The sequence below is a fragment of the Solea solea genome, chromosome 10, assembly GCF_958295425.1.
Source record: "Solea solea chromosome 10, fSolSol10.1, whole genome shotgun sequence".
Taxonomy (NCBI): domain Eukaryota; kingdom Metazoa; phylum Chordata; class Actinopteri; order Pleuronectiformes; family Soleidae; genus Solea; species Solea solea.
In genome coordinates this window covers 19412788-19433674 of record NC_081143.1, presented here as the reverse complement: position 1 = coordinate 19433674, position 20887 = coordinate 19412788, and the positions used below count along the sequence as shown (strand labels likewise).

The 20887-nt window shown below is 40.2% G+C and overlaps 1 protein-coding gene across 2 annotated transcripts in view; it reads right to left on the bottom strand.

Annotated features, from left to right (window-relative positions):
* Positions 1 to 20887, bottom strand: part of LOC131467624 (zeta-sarcoglycan) — a 289872-nt gene that overhangs the window by 50859 nt on the left and 218126 nt on the right. For both annotated transcript variants that reach the window (XM_058641640.1, XM_058641639.1), the window contains one exon: positions 7793 to 7880. In XM_058641640.1, the coding sequence (XP_058497623.1) occupies positions 7793 to 7880 (88 nt within the window). The remainder of the gene's footprint in view (positions 1 to 7792; positions 7881 to 20887) is intronic.

Below are 20887 nucleotides of genomic sequence, written 5' to 3'. Positions count from 1 at the left end.
ATCCCTCTGCCTGTTTTTAGTGTATGCTGCTCAGACACAAACTGCACCGTCCTCTAATGATCATCACCAAGGTGGGAAAGAGGGTATAGCCTGAAAACTCCAAGTTCACTCATCATCTTTATGGTGGGCCATTCAGAAGACAAAGATGGCAGGTTCTCCCTCAAATTAACGAGCTGACAGCAATGGAAAAGGACAGGGAGGAAGAGATGGGCTGGAGGGACGGAAGGAAACAGAGAGAGCGAGAGAGGGCGAGAGGGCAAGAGAGAGATAAAACTGAGATGAGAAGCTCAAGGCCAACACATGTACTCAGTCTGTTTCTCTCTCTCGCTCAAAAGACCGACCCTGACTGGATCAAAAGGTGGGAGAGTGGAGGTGTGAATGTTTCTATATGTCATTTGAGACTTAACAGATCAGGCCCTAAAAGATAATTACTTTCAAAAAGATCAAAACTATGCACCCTTTTTCTGGGAAACCTACTGCCATCTTTTTTTTATGAATGGCTAGGGTACAAATCAAGGTCAGGTTCTGATTATGAAAGTAAAAAAAGTACACCGCTACCTATGGCTGATCAATATGATGATTAAATCATAATGACCTCACAAAAAAAAAGTTAAGTCACTAACATAACGTTGGTTTTACCTCAACATCTCCCTCTCTCTCTATGCTCTCCGCTTTAATTCTGTGCAGCCTGAATTAGCGTCTATTTCTCCGTGTGATATGTAACGTGGCGTCAGTACAACGGTGTCTCAGTATTCTGTCAGCGTACAAGTCCAAACGTTTGTAGCCATTTCACCTTTCCATACCACTGACCACAGTGCTCCTGTAGGTTTTGTACAAGCGCGCTCCTTGTCTGGCGAGTTTCAGTGATGAATATTAATAAGGCACTCACTGAGGTGGAACCTCGCCGCTGCCGATGTGGCAAGCATCTGGAGAGAGGTTATAACCGTCTTACTTTTGTGATTTCTGAATATCACTATGAGGATACGAAATACACAGAGACAAGAGGAGGACTGTGTATGTGTGTGTGTGTGTGTTTGTGTGTTAATAGTGTTGCTGTGTCAGCAAAGAGGTAACAGGAGGTGGCAGCAGGAGTAGATGAAGGGATTTCCAGAGACCAATATGCAGTAAGAAGTTCCCCCAGGGATATTCATTCTGTCCCGTTCCACCTTATCACCAAGCCTTTTAGGTCTTTGGTTTGCTTGTGTGTGTCACAAAGTGCTTATTGATGGAACTACTTAGTTGGCATACTTCTCTGTATGTGGGGAATCTTTTCCCAAAGTTGTAACGGTTTTGCATGTAAGTGAAAAGGTGAGTGTGTGACGTGACGGAAAGCAAGGGGTTTCGTGTAACACAAGCATGTGACAGCAGAGCTGCACAATGTTAGGAAAAACATGCATTGTGATAAACAAACTAATAATTAAGGGTACGTGTGTTAATGCCTTGCTGCTTTGGGTACAAACCCGGAGGCTATGCAGACACTTCAAAAAGAAAATTACAGTATTGTGCAAAAGTTTTAAGCAACCTATTCGGATGTGATTAGTTTTACATGGGGAAGTGGAGTAATGTCATTTTACCACAGGACATCTATAATATTAATGCCCCATATGCAGGGGATAAGAAATCTCAGTAAAACTACCACAATTGGGTGCGATAAATCTGGGTAAATTGCCCCGTTTGTCGCAGGAGCCCTTTATTGGGCCACGTCCACTTCAGCCATTGCAGGCTCCAGCCTGGTCGACCAGAGCCATGCGGGAGACCCCTAGACAAGGCCCCACCGCCACCTTCTGACACCATGTGCACACTACGTTGCTTCTTCATATCACACTAGTGCAGACACACACCGATATAGCGCATCCACGCTTGTAAATCCACAGAAAACTACTTGAGATGATGGAATATTTACACACATGTTTACTGCTGGTCAGCGCATGGATTTAGTATTACCTGGGGAAAATTTTCCAGACCTTTTTACACCAGGTAAATTTCGCCATAATTTTTACTGACATCGTCCAGTAATGATTACTGACATGGCACTTTTGGACAGGACTAAATAATTACTTTACCCCACCTCCCCAGGTAAAACAAATTCCGTCCAAATAGGGCTTTAGGCCAGCATTAGAATTGCTGTTTAAGCAATGCTATAATAAACACAACAAACAGGTTATACTGTCAGGTATTTAGTGTGACCTACACTTACGCTTGAACAATAGCATCACCACGGCTCTCTGAAACCTGGAGTGGAACCCTGATTAATGTTATTGGTAAAACCTGTGTTTGTTCTACTATTTCACATTGAAAAAGATCTCCTCTGAAACAGGAGCCAGGTTTATTCAGACATACTGAATGTCTTCAACTCATTGACAGCTTGCTAATATATAAGACCAACTTTCAGTCACATCATTCCAATCCAAATGCCAGTGATCACAGAATGTGGCAGACATGAAAATAACAAAGCTGTAGGTGCCCTGAGTCCTTTGCACAGTGCTGTGTTATTAATGTAAACAAATCATTTAAATCCAATTTCAGGGGCCTTCATTGCAATTGGGTTTCAGTAGATACGGATGTAATGTAAAGGAAATGATAAAATGAAAGAAAACAAATCTACCTTGGTATGTTCTTGGCCAAACAAAATTAGCATAAGGAATAATCTACATTTATTACAGTTCAAGTTGTCTTATGAACACAATATTGTGCAACAAATTGCAATGAGATTTTCTTTTTAGATATATTGTGAAGCATCAGAAAGGAAATCAAGTCATTTCTACACCAGTGTGCAGTCACCTGTACATCGCTGTCCAAACCAAGTATTTGTCCGACCGGACAAGTTAGGACACCCTGCAGCAGCCTTACTAAGCTGGCTGCAGTGGGCAGTCTGGCCATCTCGTTTAAACACCGACTGATTCTGCTGACTCAAAGACAGGCAGGCAGACAGATACTCACTCAGATCCACATAAGCATTAAAGTGCTTTTTCTTCGTGAGGAAAGCTACTTTGGGGAGTTGTATCAGCAGGAGGTAAGCTGTCAGGGATTTCAAACCTTCAAAGTGTCAGGGATTGAAAAAACTCTAAGTGCATAGAAAAACACTAGAGGTGGCTGGCTGGCCTACAGGAGAGTGCCTACAAGCTGCATACGCATCAAATGAGCAGTGTAGACCAGCCCTCTCTCTAAAAATATCATTTACGTCACCTGTCATGAAATCAATGCGGAAATTAATCTCTCTCCTAACATCCTGAATTCTAATGTCATCACAAAAAAAGTGAATTTGAATATGGAAAATACATAGAATAACTTGAATCACATGCTTATGCCAATGCATTCACATCCATGTCTGTCCAGGCTTTAATAATATACAGTATGTAGTCAAGACTATGATGGCATTTTCAAATTCAACAGTCTGTCTTAAATTCTAGGCTTAGAAAAATATGAAATTTGAAGGAGTCCTTTCAAGGTGTTCCTAATATACCACAAGGACAAAAATTGTGTTTGATGAGAATACAGTGACTTTGGCCTCTGGCCACCAAACCTGAGCAGCATTAGCATTAGTTTAAGCAGGTCATGGAGTCAAACTCAGCCAGTATGACATCAGCAGATCTTCATGCCAGCCATCATCAGCTGGCAGCTCAGGTATGACCTTATAATGACAGATTATTGAGTGGATTACTAAGTATTTAATGTATGAAGCTTTGCTTTAGTTCATACATGGTAGTCATATGCCCCAGCTGTAATCAGGTGGCTGCAACCTATTAACCATGCTCTAATCACCGTCGCTCTCACATCAAGGTGGTAAATAACACTCCAGCCTCACTCGTTTGTTGCTACATCAATGCTGCTTCACAGTGTTGCTGCTGGCAAAGCATTGTGACCACCATCCCAGCTGCTTGGGCTTACTCCTTTATTGGGGGTCTCTTGCAATTCACTCCATTGTTGGCTTAGCGTGCTGTTTGGCCAATCCAGGGAGCATCTGAAGAACAGAGCCTTCAATGTATTTCTGCATTTCCATTTGTGATCTTCTTCTTTTGGCTTCTCTCTTAGGGGTTGCCACTGCGGATCATCTGTCTTCATCTTTCCCTATCCCTAGTGTCCTCTTCCATCACCACCAACTGTCCTCATTCACAACATCCATGGACCTTCTCTGTGGTCTTCCTCTTTTCCTCGTGGCCGGCAGCTCCATCTCCAAAATCATATGTCCAATATAACCACTATCCCTCCTCTGCACGTGACCAAACCATTTCAACCTTGCCTCTCTTTCTTGACAGTGTCACGGTCTCACTACCATCTTGTCGGCCTTCTCTTTCATTTTTGCTGCTATCCTTTTGTCACACATCACCTTGACACCCGTCTCCACCCACTCCATTCTGCATGCACTTCACCTCTCTTTTGCACTGTTGCTTTGGATGGTTTAGCCCAGGTATTTAAAGTCATCCACTTTCTCTACATCTGCTCCTTGCATCGTCACCGTCCTGCCTCACTGTCATTCACACACAGGTACTCTGTGTCGCTCCTACTAACCTTCATCTTAGTCCTAGATCCACAAAAACACAATGCAACTCCTTCAGGCCTTCTTTATACTTGAACATAATGGTAAGGTGTTTTATTTGATGTTACCCATAATATATAGTATTTTGTCTTCAGTACCAAGTAATTATCCTCGCTCATGCTTCCCTCTGCAAGAACAGGGAGGTCAAACAGTCTGAGTAAAGACAATGACTCTCTCCCTGAGACTATTTTTTGAAAGAATGACTAAGTAACCCACAGGCATACTAGAAATATGCTTTGCCTGCAATGGAAACCTTATTGCACATATCTTCTATTCGTGCTTGGGCACATGGGCAGTAAATATTTCCTGATTATTTGTCCAGTTGCAGTCAGTTATATTGCTTTGCTTCCATTCTACCTGCTCCTCTTTCTTTACAGACATACTGTATATCTGTTTTCATTATTGCATCTCACTGAGATTGACAGCCTTGCCAAATTCTAAACTAAGTCATTTTTCCATGCTATTATTGGACTGCTGGTCCAGTGTCATAAAGATGACAACATTTGAAGGATATCTGATGTGTATGACTTATAAAATGACAACAAAGGCGATGCAAGGAATTAGTAAAGAAGTCTTACTGACACTAAGTAACACTCTGAAAGCAGTAGGCTTTACGATTATTTATGCCATTTACAAGATCGTATCAGCTAAAATCTTATCCACCTTTTCTATTATGAAGTACTAACACATTATCAAATAATGGCTTAAGAAGGAAAGTTATTTAGAACAAAAATGGTTAAACCCTGGTTATAGTGTGAAGATGGGGAGAAAAGCAAATATGATGGTAGAGAAGATTATGAATCTCTGCTAAATTAAAAATCATCTATTAAAGGTCTTTTCAGTATTATCTGTGTCAAGGAAAAAAACATAACTTTTATTAAAATCAGATAGGAAAGTTAAGATATTAAAAAAAGTCTAAAAGTTGATAAGAAACACCCGGGCCCAGTGTTCTCCATCCATCCTCCACTGGAGCCAAAACCAGAAGACATAGGTCTCTGAACAGGTCCATCACAACACATAAGCCCATTTTCCACCTATGGAAAAGTGTATCTACTCAACATCACTGCACGGCTGCGTGAAACTGCTGTCACTTCGTTTTACTTGCACACACACAAGCGAGTGACTAGTGACTTGTAGAGCAGTTGTTTTCAGTGTAACTGAATTATTAGAATTAGTTAATTAAACATATTTGTTCAGTACTTCCTCCATGACTGGAGCAGAGACTCTGACACAGTCACTGGACTGAAATACAGTTCAGCATTGTTGGGCTTGATTCTTGTGTCGGACGTCTCTTCCTCTGAGGGCACTCTGACCAATCAGTGGTTGCCTCAGTTCGCTTGGAACCTCGCCAGAGCAGGTACTAAAATAATAACCTGGTACCAGGTAGTAGAAACGCACCTTAACCGCGCCGTGCCGAGGCTAGGCGAGCGGTGGAAACACGCCAATAGAAACGAACAAGCATTCAAACCAACACTGTCATATTCACACCTAAGGGCAATTTAGTGAGTGTTTAATTAACCGCTGTATGTTTTTGGACTGTGGGAGGAAACCAGAGAACCTGGAGAAAACCCACATACACACAGGGAGAACATGCAAACTCCAGGCAGAAAGGCCCTTTATCCGACCAGGTGGTGAACCCGGGTCTTTTTGCTGCATGGTAACAGCTCTATACCACTACTCTGCTATCAACACCTCTCACAGGTCACTCATCCAAACACACACATTCACCACTGACGCTGAAGATGACACACCAAATATTTTCAGCTCGTTCAATGTTCCTGCTTTATTTTCCTGTTTGATATAAAATAAATTACCTTCTTTTCCACTGCACTGTAAGCTAAGTTTCCCTCCTTTATTTCTCAGGGCCTTGAGCCGAGTCGTGACACAGTATAGCAATAACTCAGTGAGACAATTATGGTGATAGATTAATATGTACGCTGGTGTAATTGTCATCGCAGATGAAAGAAATACCCATTTCCAGCTGTAATTGATCTGAAAGTAGACCGGGGTAACGTAGAGAGATAATTAAAGTAATTACATTAAATCAGATTTATTCATTAACAAGGCCTTGTCAAGTGGCTCTAATAAATTATTTTCATGAATACAAAAAAATGTTATAATTAAAATATTACAAAACTCTGCAGGTTGATGATAAGAATAAGGTACCTAAAACAAATAATTGTTAATAATAACAATTCATAATTGGAAAGATTTCATACATATAGTAAATGTCTTTGAAGACTTTGGTGTTTGTAAATTATTGCAACTAAATGGTGTATGTACATCATTATGGAAAAAAATGAGACTTACTCTGTGAGGATGTAAGTACAATGTGTACTTCATGTACTGGTGAATTGCTAAGGACAGTGGCAACAAAGGAGAATACGTAAAAGATGGCTGCCAACATTTGTTCCTGCCTTGGAATTTAATATTTCATATGTATACATTATTAAAGACGTTGTACTGAACAGTTCCTAAGGGTTGGAAGACAGGGTGAAAAGACAAAGCTTTGTTAAGTCACACTAAGATCATAGTATTATAGCAATAATGGAATTCAATGAACCAATCTCAGGAAATCTTAGTACTATGACTGTCTGTATCATTATTGAACACCTGCCAAAAGAACAAAAATAAATGTGTGTTTTTGACAATTCAATCACTTGTCATGTGTAGGACACATAATCGCCTTCTCTAAAGTATTTATTCTATTGCACAATCAAATAACACGTTTGGCATTCTTGTTTGCTATAGCAAAAACCCCAGTACCAATGACATGACATGTTTCAAACCCACTTTTAAAGTTAAAAACAAAGTATTTGGTTTGGGGCTTGTTCTGAGTGCTAGTCGGACATGATTGGAATTCCCTCTGCTTAGCCGCCCCGTGCTTTTATTATGTCATAAGATATTTACAGACCTCCATTATGTTTTGTGTCTCTGTAATAACACAGTAGTAGGTTTATAATGGCAATTGTTTTATAATGACTTAACTCTACGACTTTGAAAACACATGTTATGTCACTGTAGCATTATCCTTTATGTGTTAGTTCGACGAGATTCCTGGTGTGATCAGTTCGGTCAGAAAAAGTCCAACCATAATACTAATGTTGACAATTGTGTGGCTAACTGGTATAATCTTTTCAACTTTTCATCATTTCAGCACTCATATTATAACAATGCTTGGATTACTTTAAAGTTGCTGTTTGTAGTGTATTGTGTGTGTATGTGTGTGTGTGTGTGTGTGTGTGTCCATCTTACCCACGGTTAGTTGACCGGTCAGTTGTCCTTGATCATTTCTAGCATTGACTGTCACATTTCTGTCTGACTGAAGAATAAGTGGACTGTCCTAAAGGGAGGGAGAGGAAAGAGTCAGTCCATTGCCTACAAATGAAAACCAGCTTTTTTTTGGCCAACTCTGACATAATTACACAAATGATTAACAAGCAATCTCCATGTGAATTTAATCAATAAATAAAATAGTTATAATAATTTAGGACAGCAGCAGATTTTTACCTCATGCTCTCAAAAACACATTCATGTATATTGATGCACCCTTTCAGTTTAAATATTCACACATGCCATTTGAATTAAAATCCTCTTCCCTGTAACACCTGCCGTCACCCCTCTGAGCACCAATCAGTACTGCATTAACCTGCATAACCAATAATGCCTTAGTCTGTATCAACCTTCACACTTGACTCCCTCTCTTCCGCCAGCCTGATATACTCTGCATCTAGTTTGCATAATCTATTCAGAATAGCATCCTGTCTCTGAGTGTTCGCTTGTTTTCCATTGTCTGTGTGAGCATGTCTGCAAAAAGGCAATTATCCTCAACCTAAACAAGTTTAAGGCGAAGTTGACCCTGACCTCTGCTCACACGGTCTGACTGATGCACACACACACTGCCCGTTAACATTTAACATCAACACAAACCCTGTGTCCAACCAGTCTTTTCCTTAGTTTCACGACATCCCCGTTAATCTTTCACTTTACTGCATATAAAAGTCTACAAATCATTCACATTTACATTCTTAACTAACTTTTTCTGTCTGTTCTCACCCCTTCTATTTTTAAACTTCTACACTCGCGTCATTTTCTTTTTTCATTTCAGTTCCCTTCACTTGTCCCTCTCAATTTTTACTCTCTCTTTGAAATTGCTTATTTGTTTTGTCAGCGTGAAATGACTAGCATACAGGTGACCCCATTTCTCTGCTGATTTACACAAATTTACATCGTGCAACGTTCCAATTTGTTTTCCAAGGAAAGAGAACTGTGTAGAAATGGATAATTTGTGCATGTGTTAAAAAAAAGTTGAAATCCTCCTCCACTCAAAGTCTCCTTCTCTCACTTTTTTGGCTAGTTGTTGTGGCTGGATATTCGTTGTCTGCTTGTGTGAGTCAAAATCTGTCACACCTGTCCAGAGACTAGCGCACAAAATGATCACAAACACAGGTCACTGCACAAGTTGGAGGAACAAATCGAAAAAACATTCACAAACACAATGCACACAGGCCTTGTTGTGTGTTCCTGCGTGTTTCAACATTTACGCCTCCACATTTACATAATAGCCTCCACACGATAACAACAACACCGGAATACGTGCTCAGGTGCAAGTTCATGTGCATTTTTGCCTCAATGGACAGACATCCTTCACCCAGCCAGAGAGTCGGGTAACACATTTGCCAAACAACAAGTGAATGCCGCACAGAGTTTATTGAGTATTGCCTCCCTCATCTGTTTTTCGTAATGCTTGTATGCTGGATTAATTATTTTCAACGGGGCGTGTGATAGGCTTCACTGTATTATCTTTCCACTCTGTTTAAGGCAACGGGCGCTTTGTAAAGCATGACAGATGTAATGTGCTTTGAATCATTCCAGCTCAATGGGCAGTGTGCATGAACACGCCTGATCCTATTCACTTCGAGCAGGACTCTGACATTTAGAAGAGTGACCAAAGATGGAAAGTCTTATTTGATTAAGCACCCATATGCAAATACATGGAAATTAGGGTGAGGGCAAATAATTGCTGCACATTAAACTGCTGCTAATGTCTATTTATGTAGCGGCTGATTGAAAATAAACAATCTGACTCATGAAGCTTCTCCAAACCATAAGGTAACGATGATGAGAAAAATGTTAATTGGATTCTAAGATATGTTCAACCTGTTGTCTCTTAAAGGTATAGCTTCAACTTTTTTCATGTGCGGTTGCATGAGGTTGTGACTTCCCACCCTCTCAGCACTGACACAGGAAGGCCCGCTCTCACTGAGGACAACAGAGCCACATTACCGAAGGCCCATGTAATAAAATCCAATCCTGCAAAGTCTGTAGATAAAACCCGCACGCGTGAGTCGTTGATCCACTACTACGACCACTGGTAAGTTCATATCTTGTGACTGGTGTTTGAACATCTTTGTCCAATTTTACTTACAGTGAGTGACACAAACTAACCAAACAGAGCAGCAGTCGACCACCAGCTCTTGTGTTCCCACAAGCTATAACACACATTTCCTTTTCTTTAACACAGATTGCAGTGCAGCAGGGACTATTCAGTTTCCAGTTGAAAAAGGCTGTCCAACAGGGAGAAAAAGCTGCCCTTGATTATTTTGGGTGAGCATTTGTGTTATGGCCAGTCTGTTTTTTCCTTGTGTCTTTGCTGGCGGCCATGTTTTCATTGAGAGCGAGCCTCTGTGTCTCAGGCTGCTTCACCTCCTGGTGGTGCTGAGGTGGCACACACGGCAAAGTCAGTGCTGAATATGCATCAGTCATACGTCAGAATTCAAAACATCTGAGCTATCACTGGAACATATTGTCCTGACTTTATCATCATAAAAGAATTGAGGCATAGGGTCTGTTCATCCAGACTCTAGTCTCATTGTTTGATAACTCTGTTAAGTCTGTTAAGAGTGCAATGAGTACAATGACCAAGCTCCCACCATGCATTAACCGTATTGCGTTAAAACCTATTTTTATGTGATGTGCTTTTGGAGTTACAGTAGAACGGCTTTCTCAATGCAGAATGAATATAAACTGTATATTTATAAATGTACATGTATATATATATATCTATCATGTTTCATGTCTAAGGTGCAATTGGTATTTGGATTTCAACACACTCTAGAAGGAGTGTGTGGGCAGAGTGTAGACCAGATGCCTGGTTTATTGCTAGTTACATAGAAATTGACATATAATACTGATCTATTATAATATTATGATAACAGCTGCACTCTGATAGCGACTGCCAATAGATTTTTCTGTGGCACATTTACATAATCACTGCGTCACGACAATTACAGATGCATCCACCTCGGACCAGGCATCCACCACACTCACACACAATAATTCTGTATAAGCAGGCTGGTTAAACAATGCAATATAAAGGGACCTTATTACGTGACACATTACTCCACTACGTAAGATGCATTAATGCATTACTGTAAAACTTTTAGTCTAAACTATTACAGTTATTTTATTAGAATTGGCAATCGAAATCTATGAATATGTTTTTGTTATGTGTATTGTGTATTTTTTTCCTGTTGAAGTTCTCCCTGAGTCACTTGTTTTCTTAACTGTTTTCCTAACAGTCCTAGCTAAAGTCTGTGAAACAGAACCCTGTTAATTCCATCTATAAATGACTGGTTAGAATCAGAATTACTTTTATTTGCACACACACAAACACACACCATGTAAGTGCATCTGCTGTACTGTATCTTGCTCAGGGACACCCCCACCCTTGACCTGTCCCAGGATTCAATTCCCCACCGCATGGACATGAAAGTTTGGATACTATTTATGTATTTTTTTCTAAGCTTTACCCTGTGCATCACTAATGCATAGAGTTTCTTCCCATCTGCCATACATCATTTGAGATATTTACATTCACATTAATTCTCTGTTTATCTTCCTCAACCAGTCTCTGCGTTGGCCCTCTGGGCATTTGTTTCCACTCTCACGCTCATAAATCTCTCCTCATCATGTGAAATGTGCACTCCGGCCCAAATAACAACACATAAACTTCATGCACTCTCTTGTGAGCACACAACGTACACACCACAGCACCATTAATCCGGTTAATAATTGAATTTTGCCTTGATTGGAATTACAGGCACAGGCCATCCAGCCTGAGGTAGTCAATGTAATTAGTTAGATAATAGGCATCATCTGTGGAACAGTGGCTCATCAAAACAGTGAAAACACAAGTGCAGACGTATCCTAACAACAGCTTTCAGCAAAGATGTCCGTTTGTCCTTCGAAGCCGACCCCCGTTTCCTTGTGACTGTCAGCTGAAACAGGTCAGGACTGTTTCAGGAGGTAAAGAAATGATGTGATTGTTTATTTGTGTTCAGTCATCACAATAGTAAAAGCTTTCACATCTCCACTCTGTCTCTAAGGGTTGGACTCACTAGCTTTATACAGTAAATGTCTCAACAGCAGCATACTCAACCCTCATACAAGATACATTCGCTTGATTCATCTTTGCCATGAGCCTTATAACAGCTTTTAGCTCTCCTGACTGCATCCCTGTAATTGCCAATCTCACTTGAATACTATCTCTGTGCCTAAAAGGCTATGGTCATGTGGTTAACAAGAAATACTTTCAGTTGCCAATCTAATAAAAAGCTTTCAGCTCGCCGCCTCTTTCTGACTTTCCAAAAATCTACTTCAACACGGCGACTTGTCTCTGCAATGCTCAGTGATTGCACTTCAGTAATCAGCCGTGGTAGGATTTATAATTATAGGTGGGTGAGACTACAAGCATAGATTATGGGTATTGTCATTTTAAGAAGATTATACAATAATCATAGTGTTACAGGACCTATTATGAACCTGCATGCAACCCAAATCAGACTCAACAGCAAATAGTCTGTTGGTTTCAGCTGTTTTCAATTGGCTTTGCAGTCAATGTAAACTGTCCTCTGCAACTGTCTGGTTCTAGCTATGTTTACATGGACAAGTAATCAGAATAAAAATATGTCATGTGAACATGTCCAAAAACTCTGATTTGATACAGCCCATTCTGAAACAAATTTCATTCCTGAACAAAAAAATCATGCATACTCTTGAATAAAATATAAATGCGGAAAGTCGACATAATGAGTCGGTTAAACTGACGGTGTTTTGAACAACAACAGTGAGTGGGGAAAGAGTTAAGGAGTCGGGAGCTATATAAAAAGGGTTGTCTCAACTCAAAAGTTCTTTAATCAGTCAGGACAAGTAGATAGCAGAGTAATAGAATACCAATCAAACTGTGAGGAAAAGTCTGCTGTATCCTCCCATTACTCTTTCCACTTTAAGTCAGCTAATTAAGGGTTCTTAAATTAGTGATGTGATTGTTGGTGTGCAGTGCTAATTTGTTGTTTATGGTCCCCATGGTCGTATAACAACAGGAAATAAATCAGAGTCCTGATCTTAGTCTCAGGGCACTTGAATTTAATATGTTCAACTGTCCTTATGTGCATTCAGGGGCTTTATGATCTATTTAGCATATTATCAATGTCCTGCACAAGCCTTGTGTCAACACTTTTAAGATCAGTATAATCCATTAAATCTCAAAGTGACAGCTGAGATGAGCCTGAGCCAGTCAAGCTATGTCAGATCAGTGTGTGTGCATTCTTGTAACCACTTAAGGACCGTTTCTGGCATAAACACTGACCTTGTCAGGACTAGCAGTCCTCATGGAGACCAAAACCTGGTCGTATGAGGCAGAACCTCACTCAACCAGAGGTGAGAAACTCAACCAGTTAACATTGGGCTAAGAATTGGATTTGGGTTATGGTTAGGAATTAGGCATTAACTTCTTAGGGTTAAGGTTCAGGGAAATGCTTTGTTAAGGCTGTGATAGCTGTATGTGAATATCAAGCCTGAACAGCAATTTTTATTACAAGAACGAGTGTAAAACCATTTTCAAAGCTCTCTCTATAGCTGAGCTCAGAGTTGTTGATCTGGCATTCAGATTACTAGATAAAAAGTATGAGCTAAAATGAACCAGGGGTCCTGCAGTACTGCAGTGTTAGTGTGGGTTGCACTAGGATGACAATATAGCAAAGAGTACTTCACATCTGAGAAACAACAGTTGGATTTTAGCTCAATGTACAAATAGCGTAATTAACTAATCATTGCAATTAGTTTGGCCATATTTTCTCATGTTGTTCCATTTCTATGTATTGCAATACTGTGTCAGTTGATACTGCAGTATGTGCAAATCTGAGCATTGAGCAGTGAGGACAACGTTTAAGATTTTCAGTATCTTCATGCAGGACCTTACATGTCAGCCAATAAATGCTTTTATTTACATACAGTACATACCGTATGTTGGTAACAGGAACAGGTGGGTGCTATTTGTAAGTCTCCAGACTAATCTAAAACAGTTGAAACCATTAATCCAGCTCTCCTGCCATGGATGAAAAATAATGTGCTGTCTTTTCACACCCTCTGGGCAATATCTTCGTAATTTAGTTTACACTGTAAAGTCCCACCATAATCCAGCTGTATTGACTGAACAAGCAAAAAAAAAAAAGAAGAAGCTTAAATGAATTGTCAATTTCAACATTATGCAGTGGGTAAACAATATAAATTACTGCATTCATGCTTATTCCTTATGTTTACAAGGTAGACTGGTTGCATTTTTGAAGGGGGGGGGGGGGTCACTTTATCCCCTGTGCCGCTGGGTCCATCTAAATCTGGAATATTTTTTACCAAAGGGGGAAAGGTGAGGGAAACAATTGCTAGACTGCCAGAGGGGTTTATGGTAATAAAAAAAAAAAAAAAGGAATTTGGGCACATTGAATACAATGAGAAGTAGGGTAAGCTGGGACCACACAGCATCACACATGCAAAGTGATAAATCTTAAAACACAAAGAAAGAAAAAGATGTAGGACAGCAAGTTGATGATGGAAGCCAGGAGAGGGTAAACTACACATTTGTTTGAGAGCTCGCAACAATAAATAGCCCCATACACAGAAGCCACGATGTCAGCCCTCATGCAATAATGTATGGTTTTTAAGGGACCTACTTAAGAAGAAGAGGTTAGACAAGTCACTTCTGTGTGACAGTAGATATGGGGATATTCATTTCAAATACGTATTTCTAAGTGTAATTATGTAATGTAAAATGCTAAATAGATGATTAATGCACAGTTGCCCAACACTGAGGGTGGAAATTCTCACCGCAATATTTGACTAGTATTCAGGCCATGTACTTTATAGCCCCAGGGTGTTAGGCTTTACAAATCATACCTTCCACCTGAGGGCTTGGAGATAAAACGCATTTGAACACATTTTCATAACGTTTCAGATTAGAGCGCCCGACTACATTTTCATATAAAGGATTTGAGCCCACAGTCTAAGGCTACTGTTTGTCCTGTTGTGACATTTGAATATTACTGCAAGTTTCTGCCATGGCTAAACAAAACCTGTCAAGACATGATAAAAGAAAGGAAAAAACAAACCCAAAACAATCAAAAGATATGTATCAAAAACCACAAAAGTGTGTATCGTAGCATCTGCCTACTTTGTTTTGACTTTCTTTTGTCTATTATGTGTGTGAAGCTCTTCCTTAGTTCAAGGAAGATACTTTTTTATGATAGAACTATTTGATATGGATGCACCGTTCTTTATTTAATGTACCTAATAAAAGAGCAGAGAATCCTATTAATTACTCTTTAATTGTTTTGTTTTTCTTTTCATTTTATAACCCATGCATCATTTCAGAACTACCTACCTGCCATTAGATTTATTTAGGCACATTTAGACAAAAGTCCTCAGGCCTAGACTATATGAACCAACATTTTGGAAATTGCAAATATAAAGTTAAGCCCGCCTGACACACTCATACCCAGGTGCCTGACTTTGGCAGTCGCTGGGAAAATGTGAAACACAACAAAGAACAAAACAAAACATAAAGCCACGGCTCTCCTTAGCCCGACACTGCAATTTATTAACTTTGCAAAGCCTCTTCTACAACTGAAAACAAAACACATATTTCAGTTTCAATAGTGACACGAAAGAGATGAAAAGAATGATACTGGACGCAGTTCTGTGTTACAGCTCAGTGAGCGAGCATTATGAGGTAATATAGTAAAGTAAAACAGTATTTTAGTTACATCCATACTCTGATTCTGCAATGTCTTAAGTGCTTCTACCTAAATATTTAGACTTTAGACGTACAGTAACAATAAGTTTAAGCATTAAGTCTTGTTGTTCAGGAGCAACACATGTCTCATGAGAGTGGCTCATAGTTCATTTATATGATAGTGTGCTTATAGCATTTGTATATGTTACGTTATAACCCATGACTGATTTTGTTACACCCCTTTTTAGGGATTGGTGGTGAGTTCTCGTCACACATGAAACAAGACAGTCGCAGCAACCAAACCAACCCTAGTCCTCACCTTGTCTGACAGATTTATTCATGGCAATATACTGTCACTGTTAAATCCACTCCACTAACATTAAGACGTGTTGTCGGTGAAGGTTCTCAATCATCCAGGTCATACTCTTCTTCAGTAGTTGGCTGTAGGCGACTGGACTTGCCTGAGTTGAAGACATTTCACCTGTCATCCTTCAGTTCTGACAAGGTTGTTGGTTTCACCTGAGACAAGGTGTGAACAGGGTCGTTAGGGTCAACCGAGAGACAGAGGCTTCTATTGCGTGGGTTGATCTTCACTGTTGTTCTGTGTTTGCTCGCTGATCTTTTTTTGGAAGACAGCTCAGGACAGCGTTGCAGGCTGTGGCTGATAGCCGGTGTCTTCGTCCACCTCCTGTGTTGAGTGATGGTTTCTCCAGGTTAACATAGATGGCGTCCTTCACTAGCCAGAATGTGAACTCATTCTCATCCTCAAAAGAGTGTCCCCTGTCCTTCAGATGTAGGTGGACAGCTGAGTCCTGTCCAGATGAGCTGGCTGCGTTAATGCAGCGGGGATAGGGAATAAGATATGCTTGCTTGCTAAATCAATTGTGTTGTTATGGCAATGATGCAGTGAGACGTTGAACGATCCTGTGCTGTCACAGCATTATGGGAACCAGCTGAACTGATCCATCATGACACATGTAAGCATATGTGCTAATGCACGCACACCAGGCTGCATATGTCATGCTCTCACAATCAAAGTCATTATACTTAGGCCATAGGTTATTAATTATGCTGGATGTGTTCAACAATAACAGGCTTGCAAAGCTGCACAAATTTCATTTGGGCATATAAACATACAGTGAACCCAAATCAGCATGGATGAACATCTGTGGCTACATTATGGTCACATTTGTCTTCAAAGAAACACATTTCCCCTCAAGTTCTTTGTCCTGTCGCATAGTTAAATAGAGGAGACAAGATAAGTGGAAAGGACGGAGGCGGAGAGAAAAGCAGAGCAGATAAAGTTGCAGTGTTGCCTTTACCGTGAAATATTACTCTGTGGTAGAACAACTTGAGGTGAAAGAGGAATAAGTTAACTTTGGAGAAGTTTGTGCATTTGCACAATGTGTGCGTATGAAATGCACATTACAAATGTAACAACATTTGACCTCTTTTGTGTCTAATTGCATAATTATGTGTGCATGCGTTTTTATAACTGCCTTTCTGCAAAAAGAGTATTGATCAGAGTCAGTTTCCAAGCTACACTCAAATACACACATTGCACATGACCCTCATTTATCAAACTTGCATAGAAACCGGTGCAGGTGCCAAAATCACCGCATGCAAAGTCTCACGTGTGATTCACGAAACGTGCTGATTCCCGCCGTACGCCTGATCAGCCCTTGGTAAATGTGGTGGCTGAAAATGATCGTAATTTGAATACCGCGCCCCATATATTCACGGTTTAGAGAGTTTGCCCCTTGAGTTTCCGACAATAAGACGCGCGATTGCAACCAAGGGGAACAGAAGCTGAAAATTAGCATCGGAAATTCAAAATAACAGGGTGACTGTTTGTCAGCCTGAAAAATGGGATCAAATGAAGTCAGAGAGCAACAATGTGGAGAGAAATCCCATCTGTGGTCAACAACAACAACAATTACAACAACAACAATGGGGTTGACAAGCTGAGTTTTGAATTAAATGTATCCATTCGTGATATTGCACAAGTCGTCATATAAAGCTTATTGTTTGACCAGGTCAGTTTGTTACTGACATAAATGGGAACATAAAATAAATAAAATGTTTTTGTTTCTCCTGTCTCCTCCGTGTGGCTCTCTGATGTCGCTGCAGTGGACAGGGCTTTAGGCTACAGGGCTGTAGGCTCGTCTGACTGCACTTTATATAATGTGCAGAATCAGGTGTTTACATCAGGGTTCTCTCTGTTGCTCACAGACACAGCCCTCTGCCCTTCACCAGCACTGAACTAGCACGCTGAATATATGGCTACAGATTGCTATACATCTTATAATCAATATTATTTTTAACACTAACAAAATGCAAATATTGCACACAATTTCAAGTGCAACTGTAACCCTGAGAGCCTCTGTGTGAACCATTACCCACACTGCACTGTGAGTCCACGGTGATTTCAAACTTGTGCACACCCGGTCTGAGCTGGCGTGAGATTTGATTGTATGCTACGTCAATCTCCGCATTGATAGTGTCTGATCTTTGCGTGGGAATGAGCATACACCCACTTCTTTTGGGTGTGCGCACATTTGACAAATGAGGGCTAGTGTCACTGACTTGCAGTCTTCTCAGTTCTTTTCCGTTAAACACAACTTCAGGCAACAGCAACCAAATTGTGTTTTTAATTCACTCATGACTCAGACATGACTGGTTTGACTGATGCTCTGGAGCTTCCGTCGGTGCCCTGGTTGTAAGACAGATACTCGAGATTCAAGGAATTTCAAGCAGTCATTCAATGATATCGTGTATTTCAAAAATCATTTCACATTGTCAATATCTTCTACATTTAGGGACTAATAAAGTATACTATTTCTTGTATATGTGTTACTCTTCTGATATGTCTCTTTCTTCCCTGTCTATGTTCCAACTGATTACCCAGGGGATCATAATAAATACCAAATACATGGATGTGATTGCACTGTCACCTGGATATCATCGCGAGCAGAAATAAATATCATTTAACATCCAGGTCTATGGCTAGTCAATGGGATGTGTGAGCGCTGGATAAAGAAGTGCTGCATGAATGTGTGTGTGTGTGTGAATGGGCAAATGTTAAATGTAATGTAAAGCACTTTGAGTGGCCGTTAAGACGAGAAAAGTGCTGTATAAATACAGTCCATTTACCATTTATGTTTGGCATAAAGGCTGCTGGTTTAAGTGCTAATATATATACTCTGGAGAAGCATAATAAAAAAAAATGTACTGGCATGTCCTTTGACTCGTGTTTATCGGCATTCAAAGTTGACCTACATCACAGACAGCACTACTATAGAAGCTATGGAGTCACAGAATGCAAATAAGAGGCATGCTTGTATGCCATCACTAAGCAGTCAAATGCACGTCCATGTCTGTCAAGAGGAAATTATATTGATCTTAGTGTCATTCTCTTTAACTACTTTGAATGGCCTTATGTTTGCACCATTGCCTAATGGATTATGCACATTCACTGCTACCTATAAGCAGCAACATTCTCAAGAAAGTACAAAGACCTCATGTTTTGTTAAGCTGCAGAACATCTTGATGTCCAAATGAAGGTGGCCTTTAACCTTTTGAATATTTTATTCCTATTCATATTTTATACAGACATGCTGCCATAATTAACAAGGGTATTTTTTTTTTTCTTTTTTCCCCAAGTGACCATATCATTAAACATATATTTATCTCCTTCCTCTTGACTCTTACTTATCCATCTTATCCAGCTCAGCCTCTCGGCATGTTGTCTCATGGCAACAGCTATTAAATAATGTATGCAATCTCATCCCAAAGGAGCGGTCTTGTAGAAGGCATCCGCATCTGGCACCAACAAATGTGCAATGTGTTTTTAACATCAATCTTTTACTCGGTAGGAGACTAATGAGACTTTTCATGGTCATGTTTTCCATGAAGGTCCAATCATCGTAAATAGTTCAGGAGGAAACAAATCCAATTAGTGTGTCTCTATCCAAACACTTTCAGAACTTTTGTAGAAACACTGATGTTTGTTTACTGACTGCTTGTGGATTTGATGCATGCTGCAACAATGAACGATCATATATGATTCAATGACCTCTTTTTGGTGCAGAATGAGAATATATTCAGTGGAACTCTGTCATTCTTTGAATTAACATACCTTTAACCCTATGTTTTACTTTTTTGTGAAGCGACATTTGTATTTAGTTTCTGAACTGAGGTTTTATTTTCAAAACCCTCCAAGGCTTATTGGCTCATTTTCAAGCAGTATAATGTGTCTTGTGCTTTGTTATTACTGTGATAGGGATTCCCTGAATTTGGCCTCTTTGCAGAGCTTGCAGCCATGTGATAAATCCCCAGTCGGGTAACTGCCTCCATAATTACTGGAAATGGTTTACAAGGATGGAACATGGGAGAGATGAAGAGGATTGTCTTTGGTGAAACATGACAATGGTAATGGTTTACAAAGATGCGAGGACAGTGTGAGGTACAAGTGGGAATTGGACTGAGAGATACAGCATGATGGCAATAAAAAGGACAGAATAGTTCAGACCCATTAAACAAAAATTTTAACTATTTCCGTTTATGTAATATGTGGCGAATATGGACTCATTATTTTCCCTCACGGCACTTCAGTGTCACCCCTACATTCATTCAGCACTGCAGCAAGAATTTCACATGATCATCAATATCAACCCAATGCTAATGACCTGTACTCACTAACTAACACACCCTGTGAGCACAATATCCACCATCAAGTCCCACCCAGACCCCTTCCTCATTGTGCATAAAGGTAAAGTTAAGCCGTGTTTCCATCATGGCACAGTTTGGAATGGTAAAGCCCTTTAAAACAGTTTACCTTTACTTGGTATGCTGGGTGTGTCTGTGCCCGACGGCCGTGTCAGCGAGATACGTTGCATGGTGCCCCACAGGTGCACCAACACAACAGACAACAACACAATGGACACAAATTAAAGACATCCAGCAGCTCATTTATTCCTGCTCAGTTTGTGGCTGTTTGAATAGAAGAATCTAGTAGAATAGATTGTGGCCGTTGAGGAAACACCGGTCGCAAGGGAGTGATGTCATCGGTCTAGCTTCACCCGTACCGTGATCTTACTTTAGTACCCCAAGGGAAGGTTACTGACAAATGGAACAGTTTGGGCTCGGTTATTCTGGTACTATTCCTAATGGAAACAAGTACCGCTCTGTACCGTACCATACTGAACCGTTCCACTTGGCGTAAACATGCCGTTAGAGTGGTTCAGCACCTTTAGGGTGCTTACCAAGTGAGCAGAAGGTAG